The following is an 18,171-nucleotide window of genomic DNA, read 5'->3' on the forward strand; positions in this document are numbered from 1 at the left end:
ACTGCCCTCTCTTCAGATGCCAGTTGCAAGTCCCAGGTCCCAGGCTGCCCACACTTCTGTCCAACTTGGTACAAATTCGGGGACTCCCACAACACCCCTCCAACCTCACCTCAGGTTCCGTGTGTCCTTAGAACAACTCACAAAACTCAGGAAAGTACTCAGGAAAGTACTACTCTTACAGTTTTATTATAAAGGATACAACTCAGGAACAGCCAATGGAAGAGAGACACAGAGGAAGGTACTGGGGTAGCGATGGGCACAGAGTTTCCATGCCTTCCCCAGGGAAGGCATGCCACCCTCCCAGCACATCAATATGTTTACCTTCTGGGAAGCTACTTGAACCTCGTTGTTCAAGAGTTTTTATCCGCATTTCATTACATAGGCATGATTGAATGATTGAATCAAGTTCCAACCCTTCTAACCTCCCTGGAGGTTGGGGGTTGGAGCTGAAACTTCCAACCCTCTAACCACATGGTTGGTTCCTCTGACAGCCAGCCCCCATCCTTGAAGCTCTCTAGGACTCATCTCATTAGCACAGACTCAGGTCTGGTCAAAAGGGGCTCGCTGTGAATAAGAAAAGACACATCTATCACTTAGGAAATTCCAAACGTTTTGGGAGCTCTGTGCCAGAAACTGGGAACAAAGACCCAATAGGTACATATACTTTTATCACTTCACACGTGCTTCCCAAATGCACAGCCAAAAGCACTTGGCACAATTAAAACATTATTCAAATAAATACATGAAAACAGAACAATGTCATCAAGTAGTACCTGTCAAAAGCTCGGAGCCAAAGAACTTCTCTCTCTTTTTGTTAAAAAAAGAAATTAACAAATGTGAGAGAGGGGTTAAAGACATATTGCCATGAAACTGCAACTTTCTCTTGCCCTTAAACAGAAGGATGGGAAGAGACTAGAGGAGAATCACCATATGGGTCCCTAATATGTGTCTTTGTACCACCAAAAACCATCTCATGTCCCTTGGGTTGTGCGCATGTTACACTTGAGGGAACACTGCCTTAGAAACAGGCTTTTTGCACCAGAGCAGTGGCCCTGGTTCTCAGCCCTTAAAGGGCCTGGCCTCTGAGACCTGCATTGCAGCAGATGTTCATGGCATTCCTACTCAACGTGTAACTTTTTGGATAAGAGTCAGAAATAACCCCTCTTTTTTTAAACCAGGAAGTGATTGGGATTATTACTTTTGCTTTTGAGAAACCCCTGTGGCCCTGGGGGAGGAAACGTGTCAGTGACTCAGACCACCACCCAATCCCTTCACAGCTGGGTAGGGGCCAGGAGAGGCACTCGAGCCATGGCCCCTGAACGTGCATGCTTGGCTTTGGCCCGGTTTGCCAGATGGAGGCCCGGGACCTTGGGTGCGGGTGGCTGCGAGTGTTTCCCGTTCTTGCTCCTAGGCCAGCAGAAAGGAGCGCTTCCTCCAGGTGCAGTCCATGATGTATGACCTGATGGACTGGCGGTCACAGCTCCTCTCGGGAACTTTGCCCAAGGACGAGCTGAAGGAGCTGAAGCAGAAAGTCACGTCCAGAATTGACTACGGCAACAAGTAACCTCTCTCTCCTCCAAAAAGATGTGTTCTTTCCCCACCCACCCCACTTCTTCCCTTTCTCCCTGTGAGAAGCTAGGTTTCATTTTTAGATGCGAGTTTGCCACTTTCTATCTGGGAGAAGGCTGTTAGCAACGACCGTGCTTGTGTGCCTTTGCTATCACCCTCGTGGGACCCAGGGACATGCAGGCGGAGAGAGGCTTGCTTATGCAGTGGTTATTAGCGGGCTAGAGATTTAGGACACTCATTTAACCTCCTTCCAAGGGGCTGGGGAGCACAGTCATGCTGGTTCACTTTCGGCTTAGTTGTCATTTTATTCCTGCATTTACAAAGCTCTCTCTTAAATCCCAATGTGAGACTTAGTGTCCCTTCCCCATCCTACATTAATCTAAGCCACACGCCATCAGCTAACTCATACGCACAGTTACAAAAGCATTTCCTCAAAGGGAAAGAAGCAGAAATTGGTTAGTTTGAATGCTGTGAAGTTAAGGAGAGTGTGAAACAATTTTTTGAGGCAGGACAATGCACTAATAATAATAGTAATGATAATAACATTATAACTAACACTAACGCCTAATCCAAGCTTATTAGGCACCAGTCTTTAGCTTTATGTTTCATATCCATTGTCTTATTTAATTCTTTTTTTTTTTTTAATTTTTAAATTTTATTTATTTTTTGGCTGTGTTGGGTCTTTGTTGCTGTGCGTGGCTTTCTCTAGTTGTGGTTTGTTGCGGTGTGCCGGCTTCTCATTGTGGTGGCTTCTCCTGTTGTGGAGCGCAGGCTCCAGGCGCGCGGGTCTCAGTAGCTGTGACTCGCGGGCTCTTGAGCGCCGGCTCAGTCGTTGTGGTGCACGGGCTTAGTTGCTCCGCGGCATGTGGGGTCTTCCTGGACCAGCGCTCGAACCCGTGTCCCCTGCATTGGCAGGTGGATTTTTAACCACTGCACCAGCAGGGAAGCCCCTCTTATTTAGTTCTTATAACAACTGTATGAGGCATGCAGTTTTAGTATCCTCATTTTTTCAGATGAAGAAGCTGAGGCTCTTAAAGAGGTTAACTAACAGGTCCAAAGTCACATAGCTAATAAATGGCAGAACCAGAATTTAGACCAGGCAATCTGGCTCTAGAGCCCCTGGGCCTCACCATTATACTAGTTGGATAATGTTTGAGAACTGTAAAGGCCCTCCCCCCTCCTGATTATGTGAATGCTCTCCAGACATCCTACTTATTTGTTTATTCATCCCAACAACAAACATGTATTGAGCACTTATGATTGGCCTGATTTCCTGCTAGGTTTTTTGAGGCCACAGAAATAAAAGTTCCTGTACACTAAGGGACCACAGTCCAGTTAAGAGTGAGCTACAAGTAAACTGTTGCTATGTATTGTGGTAACTTTGATGGCTTAGGAGGCAAGAGCATTCTTAATTCAATTTGGAGAAGGAAGTCAAGGAAGGCTTCCTGGAGGAGGTGACCAGAGCTAAATTTTGAAAGATAAAGAAGTGTTAAGTAGGTTTTTTAAAAAAGGGAGGCTGGGAGTGCATGAGAAAACATAGCATGTTCAGAAGACTGCAAAGTGGGTCAGAAGCCTGGAACATAGGGCCTGAGGGGGAAGTGGAAAGAACCTATTCAGTGGGAATAAAAAAAGAAATTTTCCTAGCCGCCAGGCTTCCTTGCCTTTGTCACACGCACTAGGAAGATGATCCAAAGAGGAAAGCCAATGGGTCCAACTTATGGCTGCTTCCCATCCCAGGAGCACGGTCCCTCTGCTGGTTCCCCTGCTGGCAGCTGGCAGGCGAGTCCAAATCTGCTTATCATGCTCATCTTCCCAAAGTGACAGGAAGGGTTTGCTCTGCAGCTGTTGCCGCCATTGGTACAGTGATATCTTTAGCTGAACATGGTCACAGCTGGGACATGGGAATTGAGGGTGTTTTGCTGCTTTGCAGTAATGGCATCTGTAACCTTCAGATGTTTCCTCATGGGGGCTTCTGACAATAAGGACCAAGGGTGGAAAAAATGGTCACCACTCTTAGGAAGCCTTCCCTGATTTTCCCCCACCACCCCTGGCTGGGTTAGGCACTCTTGCAGGCCCTTAGCACCCTGACCAGTAATTACCTCCTTACTGGCCTGTCTCCCATGCTGTGTTGGGAGCTCCTCTAAGGCAGATTCATTTCTATGTACTGGGCATAGGATCTGCATGCAGTAGGTGAATGGTGGTGAAAGGAGAAAGAGGGTCCTCCCTAAATCAGCCTCCCTCTACAGCATCGCCTGGGTCAGCACTGTGCTTTCAGTTTCAGTCAGTTGCCTTTGGGGAAGTGAGAGACATCTTCGGAGACCGAGGCCCTGAGCTAAGGGGCCCCTTGTTTCTTGCCTCGCTTCCCTGACGACTTCAGCTGGAAGTGAGAGAGATTTGGGCACCTTAAATTAATATAGGCCTGGTGTCTCGGGGGCTCAGAGCTCTGATATGGGATAGGCAGCTTCCTGAAAACCAGAAGGCCAGATTTCAGGTCAGAGTGTCAGGAACAGCATGAGGACCATCAACCTCAGGCTGTGAGAGTCAGGGAAGCAGGACTCTGAGTCTTGGAGGACTGGTCAGAATCAGCCTATTTCTTCCCCCAGAAATTCCATTCCTTCCTTCAGCCATCAAACTTTTTTCGAGCACCCGAGAGGCCCTCAGGACACAGACATTTACAAAATACAGCCTCTCTATGCAACAACAACAACAAAAGGCAAGCAAAGAGAACAAATAATAGCTTTCTGAGTGCTTACTGTCTGCCAGGTACAGTTTTAAGCACTTCCCATGCATTAACTCGGTTAAGTCTCACGACGACTCTGTGAGGCAGGTACTGTTATCATCCCTATTTCTTAGATGAGGAAATGGAGGCTCACAGGCTGATTAGGTCATTTTGCCCAAGATGCACTGGAATTTGAACCAGGTAGCTTGGCTCCAGAGTTCAAGCACTTAACCACTGCGTTCTACTGCCTCCTGAGGACTATGAGGGTTAGTAAGAGAAAGAGAAGTAAACAGACAGTTGAGTAAGAAGTCATGCATTTCATGAGAGGAGGAAGCATGCACAAGAGGGTGGGAGGAGACAGGGCAGGGGGTGACACCTGCCCTGCATCACACAAGACTGGCAGGAATTATTAGGTGAAGAACTTTAGAGAAAGAGAGAGAAGCTGAGAGGAGCTGAGAGATGAGCATGAATATGGAGAGGAAGGTAGACAGGGGCTGGGGTCTCGAGGGCCTGAGTGCCAGGTGGAGAAGTTCGGATTTGTCCGGAGAGCGGTGGGGAGCCGCAGAAAAAGCCGTTTCTGTTTTCTTCACCTTAAAATTTTTTAGTTTTTTGAAAAAGGCATACAGTGAGGACCTTCTCCCCTGCCCTCGTCTTGGGTTCATTTTATCACTTTCTTGAACAGAGAGAGCAGTGGGGCTACCTCCTAAGGAGAAACTGTCAGAATGCTCAGTTCTCCAAAATGAATGGTTTGCTGTCCTATTGGGAAGAAGCCTCTCCTGATCGTGGGTCATGGGAATCCCATCAGTCCTGCCCCTTGTCTACTAAAGCTTCCAAGTTTCAAATGAAACTGGTAATGCACAAGCTCTTTGGTATCCAAGGAGTGAGGAATCCTCAAACGATTCCTTCAAATCCCAAGACAGCTGGACCCGGGAGAATGTTTTATTCATACATTTTAGAACGGAATCCACTCTGATAAATTTCGAAGAGAAAGGAGCTAGGGAGATCTCAGCATTAAATTACGTATTGGCTATGCTCCGTCTTTTCTCGGGTCGTGAGAGCCTCCGCTCAGCATTAGTTGAATGCATTTATTCCCCCTTAGCGTCGCCCATTCAGCAGCATGGCTGTGCAACATTATGAGTCATATCTAGTTGGAAGTTAATTTCCTAATGAATGTGGACCAATGGGTGGACTTTGGCTCCCTTCTGTTTGCATTTGGATGACATGAGAGATGTGCCTCTCAATCCAATTGTCAAATGAGAGATGAAAACGTAGTCTCCTCCATCTGTCCTTGCTGCCCTGACCCTGTCTGGTGCTTGGTGGTAGTGGTGCCTAAGCAGGACCACCGTTGTTCCTCTCAGAGTCTCCATCAGCCCACCGCCCCCTCCCCTCTTTGTATGGACAACTGAGGTCCTCCACGTCAACATCAGGTGCAAAAGCAGCTTCAGGTTAGGACCTGTGCAAACATAACCCCCGTCCGCCAACCCCATGCTGCCTCTAAGAGCCTCCTATCTTGAAAGTATACCATAAAGGTCAAGAGTGCAGACTAGGATGCCATATTACTTTTTACTAGCTATGTGACCTGGAGTAAATTATCCTCAGTCTTTTCTTCATCTGTAAAATGCAGGTATTAATATTACTTCCCTCACAGCGTTGTTAGAAGAGTTAAATGCCTTTATATGTGTGAAGAATTTAAGGTACAGCTTATCGCAAGTGCTGTGTGAGTATTTTGCTGTTGCTAGTATTGATGCCAATCAGAATGGCAGATGCAGTTGAAACAAATCAATACCAAACAGGGAAAATCTTGTGACCTGGAAGTCACAGAGCTAAAGAGCAAACTGTGGGTAGCAATGGATATATCTGAGATTTCTCCCCCAACAACTATTTTCAAGGTATCATTGAGTTAAGTGGTACATGAATACCTTCTCTGCATATGTATTATATATCATACTATATTATGTTATATTATATAAACATTAAACAAGTAGAGATAAGGCAAACTTCTCCCTTGACCCCTCCACCCCTCCTAGTCCCAGTGCCCTGCCTCTCCTGACAGGCACGCATGTTGGTAGTTTGGTGCATTTTGTCCATACCTTTCTCTCTGTACATGCACCCAGGTAACATACCTGCCTTGGTTTCTTTGTTTGCTTGTTTTTTACTTAAAACACACTGTATGCATCTTTCCATGCTTGATTTTTTTCTTCACTAATACATATCATTAAACATATCAAAACTATATCATATTTTTAAAACCCGACTACATAGAATTCCATTACAGATGACAGTTTATTTACCCATTCCCCCTTTGACCGACATTTTAGTTTTTTTCAACACTTTGCTGATGCAACACACATCCTTGTTCAAGTGTGGTTGTTTTTCTAAGTTCAGTATCACAGGAAATACGCATTAAAATTTTCTTAATACACACTACCACAGTACCTCCCAGAAAGGCTGAGCGACATCAGTGTGACTCACAGCTGTGTGCAAGGCTGTCTGTATAGAGCTGTGCTATGGGAGCCTATGATCCTCAGAAATCAGGTGAACTTTCTGGCAGAAACTTCTCACCAACGTTCTACAGGCTTCAGCCTCCCTTGATTTATCATCTCACATTTTTGCTTTTCAGAATCCTTGAGCTTGATCTGATTGTCAGAGATGAAGATGGAAATATCTTGGACCCTGATAATACCAGCGTCATCAGCTTGTTCCATGCACACGAAGAAGCAACTGATAAAATCACAGAGCGTATCAAGGAAGAGATGGTGAGCTTTGTGAACTAGGCTTGGCCAAGTGAAGCAGGCTTTAGCACATCATAAGCTTAAAATAATAAGCTAATTAACCAGACTGTATATTATTCAAAGGGACATCTGTCCTACGACCTGAGATGATGAGTAACCACATGCATTTTATTGTGTTTTTGTACTTGGATCTTGATTCATTCCACAACCAACCCCCAGGTGGTTTAATGCCAGGCAAGTTTCCTATTCTCACGGAGCTTTTATATTCCAGAGAGGAAAAAAGAAGAAATGTTAAAAAAGTAAATAAGTAAAATAATTCCAGATGGCGATAAATTTCTAAAAAGCCATCAATTAGGGTTATGTGAATCAGAGTGAATCAGGAGCTGTTTTAAAAGGTACCATCAGGAAAGGCCTCTCCCAGGAGGGACATCTGAGATGACACTTGTATAATGTGAAGGCAGCAGGCCTGGGGAGATCTGGGGACAAGATGTTCAATGCAGGGGGATCAGCAAGTGCAAAGGCCCCGAGGTAGGACTGAGTTCTGAATGTTCAAGGAGTAGAAAGGTCAGTGTGGATGGGCCATAATGAACAGTGGAAGAGTGAAGGCAATGCTTTGGAGAGGTAGGTAGCAGGAGCCAGTTCTCACAGGACCTAAGGGTCACGGGAAAGAGCTAAAATATTATTCCAACTGTGGTAAGAAGCCAATAAAAGATTCCAAGGAAACATAATCTTTAAAGGTTAACATAATCTGATTTATATTTTTAAAAAGTATTTATTTTATCCACTGTGTATTATTCGAAAGCAACTTTATCTTTAGCTCTACTGAGATAAAATTTTCATACAATAAAATTAATTCATTTAAAATAAACAGTCTAATGGATCTTATTAATACATAGTGTTGGGCAGGCTCTACTGCAATCAAGGTATAGAATAGCTCCATGATCCTAAAAGTTTCTTTGAGTTCCTTTGCAGTCAACCCCCTTCCCCAGTCCCAAGCCCCAGGCAGCCCCTTTTGTGACTGTATTTTGTCTTTTCTAGAATTTAATATAAATGGAATCATGTGTCTTTTTTTATAAATTTATTTATTTATTTTATATATATTTTTTATTTTTGGCTGCGTTGGGTCTTCGTTGCCGCGTGTGGGCTTTCTCTATTTCTGGCGAGTGGGGGCTATTCTTTGATGTGGTGCGTGGGCTTCTCATTGCGGTGGCTTCTCTTGTTGTGGAGCACGGGCTCTAGGTGCGTGGGCTTCAGTAGTTGTGGCACGTGGGCTCAGTAGTTGTGGCACATGGGCTTAGTTGCTCTGTGGCATGTGGGTTATTCCCGGACCAGGGCTTGAACCTGCATCCCCTGCATTGGCAGGCGGATTCTTAACTGCTGCGCCACCAGGGAAGTCCCATATGGTTTTTGTGTTTGACTTCTTTTACTCAGCATGCTGTTTTTGAAGTTCGTGTTGTTGTATGTATTAATGTTTTTTCCTTTTCATTGCTGAGTTGCTATACCATTGACCAGTTGCCAATGGTATATATCATTGATCAGTTGTTGAATATGTGGGTTATTTCTAATTCAGGGCTATTATAACTAATAACACTATGAACATTTTCATATAAATCTTTGTGTGGGCATATGATTTTATTCTTTCTGGATAATAATCGTTGGAGCATATGATAAGAACATATTTAACTTTTTCAGGTACTGACATACTATTTCCCAAAAGGCCTGTACAATTTTGCATTCCCATCAACAATCTATGGGAGTGCCAGTTCCTCTACATTCTTGTTAGCACTTGATATTGTCAGTCTTTTAACTTTAGCCATTCTAGTGGTTGTGTAGTGGTATCTCACTGTTGTTTTGAATGTCCCTGAATGACTAGTGATTTTGAGCATCTCTTCATGTGCTTACTGGCCTTTACCATTTGTATCGTTTTTTTGTGAAGTGTTTGTTCAGATACCTTGCCCACTTTCATTGGGTTGATTTTCTTGTCATTGAGTTGTGAGAATTCTTTGTATATTCTGGATACAAATTCTTTATCAGATACATGTTTTGCAAATAAATTTTCTCCCGGTGTGTACCTGGCCTTTCATTTTCTTAAATGTGTCTTTCAAAAAGCAAAATTTTTAGTTTTGATAAAGTCTGTTTAAGCATTTTTTTTCTTTTATAGTTTGTGCTTTTTATGACACTAAACTTTATGTGGAAGTCTGGGTCATTTGTGGTATTTCCCAAGATCAAGGCCAAGAGAGTCAAAGTGACTTGGCTCAGACAACAGGAGCTTTTGGTGGAAGGCCTGGATATAATGCTGAAATCTTTAGTCTTGAAACTTACATGATTCTTAATATTCAGGGCCATCTTGCTGTTGTCCTAAGTGGTGCTGGGCTAATTTTCTCCATTTTCCTCCCTTTTCCTTCCACCTCTCAGTCAAAAGATCAGCCTGATTATGGAATGTATTCCCGGATCTCCTCATCCCCTACCCACAGCCTCTATGTCTTTGTGAGAAACTTCGTGTGCAGAATTGGGGAAGATGCTGAGCTCTTCATGTCCCTCTATGACCCCAACAAGCAAATGGTCATAAGGTAAGTGTTCAACATTGCCTAACTTCTCTGTATTTGGGAGGTTGGAGTTGGCAGAGCTCAGAGTGCCTTTTCCTTCCACCATCACTTGTGGAGAAATTCCCACCCAGTAGAGAAACAGTCTAGCTGAGAATGTGGAAATAACTTCTTCTTTTAGGGTGTGGGAGTCAGGTGGAAATGTTACGTACACCACTTTTTTTTTTCCCAGAGTAGGGTTATGGTTACACCGTCGGGTTTTGTAAACAGTTTTTTGATTCCTGGAAGACAACCAGAAATAACAAGATTCAGACAGGTAGCACTGAATAGAATAAAAATACCTATTTTAAAAGGAGAGTTAAGAAATGAACGGTGAAAACGCCCTGTCCTCAATGGCAGTAGCAGGCTTAAGAGTGTGGGCTCTGGAATCTGCGTGGGTTCACATCGTGACCCCACCATTTACTCTTTCTTAACCTTGGGCACGTTGTTAATCTTTCTTAAGCCTGAGTTTCCCATTTGCAAAATGTAAGTGTCAACCTCACGGGGTCATTTCTTTTAGACTTTAATAAGAAAAAGCACAGGAAGCACAGGGCCTGGCACATGGTGCTCCAAGTGGCAGTGGTTATCATTGTTACTACCTTAATTAATTGTTCTTGGAAATGAAAAAAGTAAGGGAACTTCCAGGTACCTCAGCTTGAAGAAGGGAAAACACGTTTGGGAATCTCCAGAGGAAAAACTTTGATGTACTTCTGGCCCCCACTGCCAGCCCTGGCGTCTGCTTGTGGCTCAGTCCATCCTTCCTCCCAGGTGACCTCTGCCTGTCCCCTCCAGTGGGGTTCTGAGCCAACACGTGGTCCTGTATTTGAGATCCCAGTTAATGCAGTACAGTGGGGCTGGGGCATGATCCTTCTGCTTCTGTGGAGAAAATGATATCTTCTTACCTTGGTTGTGTTGATGATTAAAGGAGATGACATACAGTTCCTACTGAATTATAAAATTCGCTTTAGAAAATAATGGCTCTCTTGGAGACATTTATGAAACATAGAGGGGCTATCCATCTAAGAAGACGGAACTGAGGTCTGTATATGATCTCACATAATCATCATTACTCCATGTGATTTGGGTGAGAAAATGAGGCTCAGAGAGGTCAGGTGACTTGCTCAAAGTCACATATATTTATAAATGGCAGAGCTGAGCTGTCTACCCAAGTCCATCTGACTCCAAAGATAAGCTAGTTTCCAGTTTAGTCTGTCACCAAGGAAAGAGTTGTATCAAACATCCTCAGTGGTTCTCACCGGGGTCTTAGCACTGTTACGGTGGGAAGCTATTCTTTATAGCAAACTTAAATCCCTAATTTAAAGAATCAGCCCAGCTCATCTGGCTAGGCCTCAGCAGACACTGTGCACAAGTGTTCCTGCTCCCTTAGAACCCACTTTGAGATGGTCTGCGTGTCGTAGGCCCCTTGCTGTTCCCTGTCAGCTGCTCCCAAGGCACCTGTGACAAAGATCCCGAAAGCACTCCCTGCCTCTCAGAAAACACAAGGATTCCTCATGGCTGAACTGACAAGGGTGCCTGGCCTGCTGGCTCATCTAAGTGATGGATGGCCTGAACCAGCTCTGTGGAGGGAGGCAATGGATCAGTGAGGTGGCAGCTCTGTTCCCCGATGTGCCGCACCGAATGATGCGCTCGATGGGGCATGCCTGCATGATGCCTCTGGGAGTGCCAGAGACACAGGGAAGCCCTCGGAGAGTGAGGGCTGAGGAGGAGGGGACAAAGCGGCAGAACCCCCCCTCCCCCGCCCAAAGAATAAAGAATAAAGAAAAAAAAGAGTAGAAAACAAAGAAAGAAGAGAAGAGGCATGATACAGGAAAGGGGCAGGGGAACTTGGAAGCACTCCCCAAGTCAGTCTGACTCTGGGTAGCTGTTCTTTCCCTAAGAAACCAAATTTCTCCATTCCTGCCTCCCCTAGCCAGGGTGTGCATACAGTGAGCCACAGGCAAGTTAGGGCATCCTCAGTGTGGCCCAGATGTGAGCTGGGGAGAATTTGGCTGGGACCAACCTTTCAATATTGCAATGAACAATGGTCCGATTCCAATGGATGCCTGCAGAGATTTGGTTTGGGAAACTTAAGGTAAATTTTGGTAGTACAAAAAAGCAGCAGTTCAGGCATCAGGCCAGTGGCAAGGCTAATTTCCAAAAGGAGCTCAAGAAAGAGTTGGAATGGTTCTCCCTCTTCCCCTGAGGAGGGTGTCACGTGGAAGAGGTCTTACCTGTCTTGGTGCCAGGTAGGCCTTCAGATTTACCACCCAGGTCTTCCTGGGCAAAGATGGATGGGGCCAGCTCAGCCCTCTAAATTGCTTTTCTGATTTATGATTCTATTTCCCCTAGAAGAAAATTGCTGGTGCCTAGTGTTTAGACCTAGCAGGCTAGTTCTCTACTGGACATGCTACATGTGATTAAAGGTCCTGGGAGATACCCAGGTATTTCACTATGACAGTCCAGAAATAACCAATGGAAAATAATTTTAAAAATTTTGGGGGGGGATGAAACCTTGGAGGCTTCCTGGTTATACTGCTGAAAATTCCACTAAAAATTTTAGATCTTACTAAAAAAAAAAAGTACATTTAACTTGATTAAATTTTAACCATTGGTTAATCTGGGACTGTGTTCTTTTTGTTGTAAGTTCTATTTCCCCCTTGAGCCTTGCTCAGACTGCTCTTCATAGTCTTCTAGGGGTGAGTGGAGAGAAAAGAACAAGGCATCAGAGAGAACAAACCTCTAGAAAGAAGGCAATTCCCTTTAACTCTGCTGAATTCTCTTATTATGCCTTTTTTGGGCTGACTTGGTTTTTGAGTTTTATTTTGTTTGTATCCTAATTCAAGATAACGGGCATTTATTTAGAACCAACGATATGCTCCTGGATGGCGTGGAAAACTGAATGACTCAACTCAGCAAACTATACCAAGCTTCTCCTAAGTTAAAGAAGTGCTAGATTTCCTGATCTTGCCGATGCAGCTAGACTGACTAGTATGAACCACACAGGGTTGTGTGTATGATTGCTAGAAGATGTGTATTGATAAATGATCAGATGTCAGAACTGTGTGACTGCCCTTCATAAAACCTGTCAGTGGGTTCTCATTACTATCAGGAGCAAGTCAAAATCCCTGAATGGCCTATAAAGCCTACATGGGCTGGCCTATCTTTCTAATTTTTCTCTTACCGCTTTCCCCTTGGATCTGTTTTTTAGGTGCATCAAGCTCCGTCCTGTCTCAGGGCCTTTGCACGCATGTTTGCTTTGCCTGAAACATTTCCCTTTCCCACTCTCTTTTTCCTGACCAACTTTATTTACATGTCACATCCTCAGCAAAGACTTCCCTAACCACCCAGGCTAGGCATGGTTCTTCTGATACACATTCTCACAACACCCTGAACTTTTTCTTTGTAGCATGATTGCGTATGAATAGTTGCCACGACTGCATTTAAATCATTACTTAAGTGTATCTCAGATAATGGCTAAGGCCCTCTATGGTCCATCACAGTGTGACATTCCTTCAAGGAAACGGTCCGACATCTAATGGATAATTTAAAATAATTCAAATCTTCACTCAATCTTGAAAGGGGAATAGGGTGGGAAGGACAGATACATTCTTAATGCCCAGCAAAACATACAAAAATCCTTTCCCTCTCACTCCTGCCACTCTTTATCACCTCTACGGAGAATGCTGCTGCTCTTCAAAAAATATTAGATAGCTGGGTTAGAATTTGCTTACTAGATGGGGGAGGGAAAGAGGTTGTGAATACCAAATGTTAGTAATTCCTTACCCCTGCTTGTCTAACGTCTGTCTCCCTGACGGGACTGTGATCTCCTGGAGGGAGGGACAGATGGGGAGAGCCTGTCTCAGACACTCCCATGTCCCCAGTTGCCAGCGGGGTGCTGGGCGCATAGCAGAGGCTCGGTGAATATTTTTACCTTATGAATACTGAGACCCCTAGCAGTAATGGGTTGCCACCCCTCTTCCCACAGTGAGAACTACCTGGTGCGATGGGGCAGCAGGGGCTTCCCAAAGGAGATCGAGATGCTCAACAACCTGAAAGTGGTCTTCACGGTAGGTGTGCACTGTCCTCTTGTACCACATCCCGTACTCACGGACATGATCTTGGAGAGGGGGCTGGTCAGGTGGTTAGGAGGGAGCGTGGCCTTGGTGCAGAGCTGTGTTCTGGGCTTTTTGTAAAAGGAAGCTATTGGGAAGATGGATCTCCTCCTTGCTCTCTCTTCCTCGCTCCCTGTCTTTCTCACTCATGTGTACACAATGCAGAGCACTGTGTAAACAAGCACAAACCTCTTCCAGCAATAATGTCTAGGTGAACTAGGTAACAGCAGCTACTCTGATTTTCTGGTTAATTCATGGTTAACTTGAGTTCCTGACTTTGGTTCAGGCCGTCTAAAAACCTTTCCAAAATACATCAGATTAAAAAAGGCCTTCCTAGAACATTGACTGCCTTGGTAAATTAGACATTCTGAACATAATTAAGTCATAGATGACTAAAGATCTTACGATTCCCTGGGATCATCCTTCTAAATACCAATACTCACCAGGCAAGACATAACAGAGAAATGTTGAAATCAATTGCTATTTGGATGATTTATTTCTGAGAGTGAACTGGCTTTTTAGTTCTAGAAAGGAGAAACAGTGGAAAGAAGGAGATAAGAGTTATCATTTCCAGCAGAAACCCCTCTCTTCTCCTGTTTTCACCGAGTTGTGTTCAGAGTATGATCTTAAGATATCTAAGGATATTGGTGTTTTCTGCAAGCGTCTCTGGGGAGAAGAGCATTTATGAGATTTTTCACTGTGTCACCTGTGTTAGCAAGGGAGATTACAGAGGAGGAGCGAGGGAGGGGTTTGGGCATTACAGAGTGACCGACATGCTGGATTAACCTACCTTGCTCCACAATAATTTTCCAGTTACAGGCCATTAAGTTCTATGTCTTATGTTATGTTACAATTAGATTGGAGCGCAGCTGATTTATTTTGTTTGTTATTTCCTGAAAAATGGGCTAGAGGCATGGAATAAGATCATAGATCCTAATTGCTTAGACAAAGTTTTCTTGGCATATATAAATGTGCCTCAATGCCATTTGTCTATTATTAGTTAGAAGGAGGAGCCTATTTATTTTCTTGATAAATAGGAGAGTCCCACGGGGCTTCCTGATTAAACCAAGAGACAGATGTTTCACAAGAGGGAGAGGGACAGGGAATCAATCAGTGGTTCCTTTTGCAGAGAACCAATTCATGATGTAAACGTGCAGGAAAGGTCATCAGTAAATTTGTGTCGCTCAATAATAATGAGAATGTGATCCTGCCTTTGTGGAATTCTGCCTGTGCCACCACCTCTTCTTCACACAGCAAACGAACTTGAGAGCCTTGGTTGACTGGCTTAATGGGTTGACACTTCCTTCTTTTGAAATGATGGGAATCTTCATTTCAGGACGAGGAATGTCATGGTGCTCTAGCTTCTTTTACTGATTCAAGAGCTACCCAATGAGCACCTACTGTGTGTAAGCTGTGTGCTGTATCTGGGGATACAGCAGTGAGTAAGCTGATAGGCTCCTGCCCTCAGGGTGTGATGGGGGGAATTCAGAAAATAATTAAATGAATAAATAAACAAGAGAGATCTCAGAAGGCAATCCATGCAATGCAGATAATTAAAACAGGGTGATGTGATGGCGTTTGACTGGGAATTACTTTCAACTGGGCATTGAGGTGATGTTTAAGTTAGATATGAGATACGACTTGGCAGGCACATGCCTTGCTGGCCGCATTTCTCTTGTCTCTGGATGTCAGCTCTTCCTAGTTTCCTCTTTGGAGACAGAGCCCGAGGAGCTGGCACGTGGGTTGGGCTGATGGTGGATTTCCCTTCTGTCTGCTTTATGAGCATTCACCCTCCATGGCCCTGTAAGAGGAAAGCGCATATACCGCGAGGTTTCCTAAGACTTTGCCCAGTTTGGGGGTTGCTGCTAACACATGGGGGACAAGACTGAACAGTAAAAGGAACACTAATGAATTACTAAATCAGGTAACATGTGTTTTAAGTTTCATTTAAGTTTCGTGTCTCAGCTTCCCCAAACGTCTGAGTTTTGTGAGGCCCAAGTGAGAATGATTGGGAGACACTGCAGACTGAAGCCTAGTTCTGAGATTGCCTGTTTATACACTCTCCAGAGAATGACCTGTGTTTAAGCATTTTTACTTGCTCTCATAGCAATAAGCTTCGCTAGTACCAAGGGCCTCTGATGAGGAAGCTCTTAAAGATCTGGTGTCTTCTTTTGAGCAAGTGAAATTTTTTCAGAGAAGAGGAATGGAAAAAGGACTTACCTAGGAATCTTAAATGGTTATCTAGTGTATTAATTTGCTAGGGCTGTCATTGCAAAGTACCATAGATGGGGTGGCTTAAACAATAGAAATTTATTTTCTCACAGTTCCAGTAGCTGGAAGTCCAAGATCAAGGTGTTGGCAGTTTTGGTTTCTTCTGAGGCCTCTCTCCTTGGCTTGCAGATGGCCACCTTCTCCTTGTGTGTTCATGTGACCGCCCTTCTGCGTGTCTGTGTCCTAAACTCCTCTTCTTATCAGGACACGAGTCATACTGGATTAGAGCTTACCCTAATGACCTCATTTTAGCTTAATCACCTCTTTAAATGCCCTGTCTCCAAATACAGTCACATTCTGAGACATGAAGGGGTCAACATATGAGTTTGGGGGAGACATAATTCATCCCATAACATTTAGGAAGGAACCTGTCAGGTGGCAGGGCTTCTGTGTCTCTGGAATGCCTCTGAAAGATACCAATATAGATATTTCAAAAATATAAAAAATCCTAATGGGAGGAGAGAAGTAATTAGGGATGGAGGTCATTGTGAGGGAAGCAGGACTTGAGCTATTAAAGATGGAAAGGATTTGGATATATAGAGGAATAAGGGGTAAACTTTAGAGGCGGAGGTACAGATGGGGGGCTTAGGAAGAAAGATCTAGAGTTGAAAGTGAACATTGTGTGTTTGTGGAACAATAAAGAAATCTTTGTGACAAAAATAGAGTACTTGCATGTGGAGAATAGTGGGGAATCAGTGGGATAGGACAGCTGGAAATATGTTTTGTCTAGGACATTTCATTCAGCTGGGGAAAACTAGCACTAACAGGGTAGCAAATAGGGAGCTATTAACATTGTTGCAGGGAGAGAAATGAAATGATGAATGTGGCTCGTAAAGATGAGTTTCAGGGGGATTTCAGGGTGGGTTGGAGGAAGGAGTCAGGCAGGCCAGAGAAGAGGCTGTCCCACCATCTGGATGTGAGATAACTGGAATCTCAAACTCAGTTGCCTACTGGGCAAGGCGGGAAATGCAAATGAGTGGAGGGGCTTCCTTGGTCAGAAAGCCGCCTCTCCCCTACCTTCCCTCTCTCCCTGCCCAGTGGGGAGACTTGGGAGAGTGGAGAAGCAGCTGGCCATTCCTCCAGCTTTGAAAGGACAGCCCTTGTATCAGTGAAGATTCTCCAGGGAAGTTGAACCAGGAAGATATGTTAAATAGGCAGATTTGTTGTAAGGATTTGGCTCATGTGATTGTGGGTCTGACAGGTTTGAAATCTGTAGGGCTGGACGGCAGGCTGGAAACTCAGGGAGGATTTCTATACTCTATAGTCTTGAGGTAGAATTCCTTCTTCGCTGGGAAACCTCGCGTTCTGTTCTTAAGACCTTCAACTGATTGGATGAGGCCCACCTACATTATGGAAGGTGCGTCCTTTACTTAAAGTTAACTGATTGTTGATGCTAATCAGACCTACAAAATACCTCACAGCAACATCTAGACTAGTGTTTGATCAGGCAACTAGGCAGCATAGCCTGTCCACGTTGACACATAAACCCCCAAGCAGGAAGGTGTGGACCACTTTGAGGCCATGTCTTGTTCCCAGAGACTCTGCACAGCCCTCCCTCTTCTTTCCACACCAGCCACAGTGAGAGGCTGGGGATGGCGGCTTTACCCAGGCCCTGGCTCTGATGTCAGCTGACAGGCTGCTCCCAGTACCTATGCCTGCGTGAGGGTTAACTCAGAAGAGAAGCGACTATTCTCTAGTGAGGCCAGGCCCCGGGATCTCTGCTCTGATGCCAACAACATGCCTTGACATCCCTTCTGCAGCTGATCTCAGCTGGAAGGGGGTGCCAGGAACACTGAAGCTTTTAGATTTGAGCAGGGCACTTGAGTGCTGAGGTAGTCCACGTGGTTTCCCCTCCTGCGTGCCTTTGGATGGTGAAGGAAATGTGTTGTGGTGGTTAGGTTGATGGACTTTGGGGTCAGAGTGACCGGACAGTGTCTGCAAGGACTGAGGTCATGTCCTCGGGGAAGACCCTTATCTTGTTTGTGTCTCAGTTTCCCCATATGTCAAATGGGGCTGCAGTAATAGTATTAGTGATGGGACTTCGGAGTGTTGTGAAAGATCAAATAGGACGATGGCGTGTGCAACACTGAGCACAGGGCTTGAGACGTCAGCGTAGTTCACGGTTTCAGCGTTCCTCCTCCTGAGCCCACAGCTGAGTGTAATTCCCTGTCCCCCTTGCAGTTAGG

General features: G+C 44.7%; 1 protein-coding gene across 1 annotated transcript in view; it reads left to right on the forward strand.

Annotated features, from left to right (window-relative positions):
• The window catches only part of DOCK2 (dedicator of cytokinesis 2), a 418,871-nt gene that overhangs the window by 35,064 nt on the left and 365,636 nt on the right, over window positions 1–18,171 (forward strand). The window contains exons 7-10 of the mRNA XM_028163781.2: window positions 1,412–1,560; window positions 6,909–7,044; window positions 9,436–9,590; window positions 13,588–13,669. Coding sequence (XP_028019582.2) covers window positions 1,412–1,560; window positions 6,909–7,044; window positions 9,436–9,590; window positions 13,588–13,669 — 522 coding nt within the window. The remainder of the gene's footprint in view (window positions 1–1,411; window positions 1,561–6,908; window positions 7,045–9,435; window positions 9,591–13,587; window positions 13,670–18,171) is intronic.

The sequence above is a fragment of the Balaenoptera acutorostrata genome, chromosome 2, assembly GCF_949987535.1.
Source record: "Balaenoptera acutorostrata chromosome 2, mBalAcu1.1, whole genome shotgun sequence".
Taxonomy (NCBI): Eukaryota; Metazoa; Chordata; class Mammalia; order Artiodactyla; family Balaenopteridae; genus Balaenoptera; species Balaenoptera acutorostrata.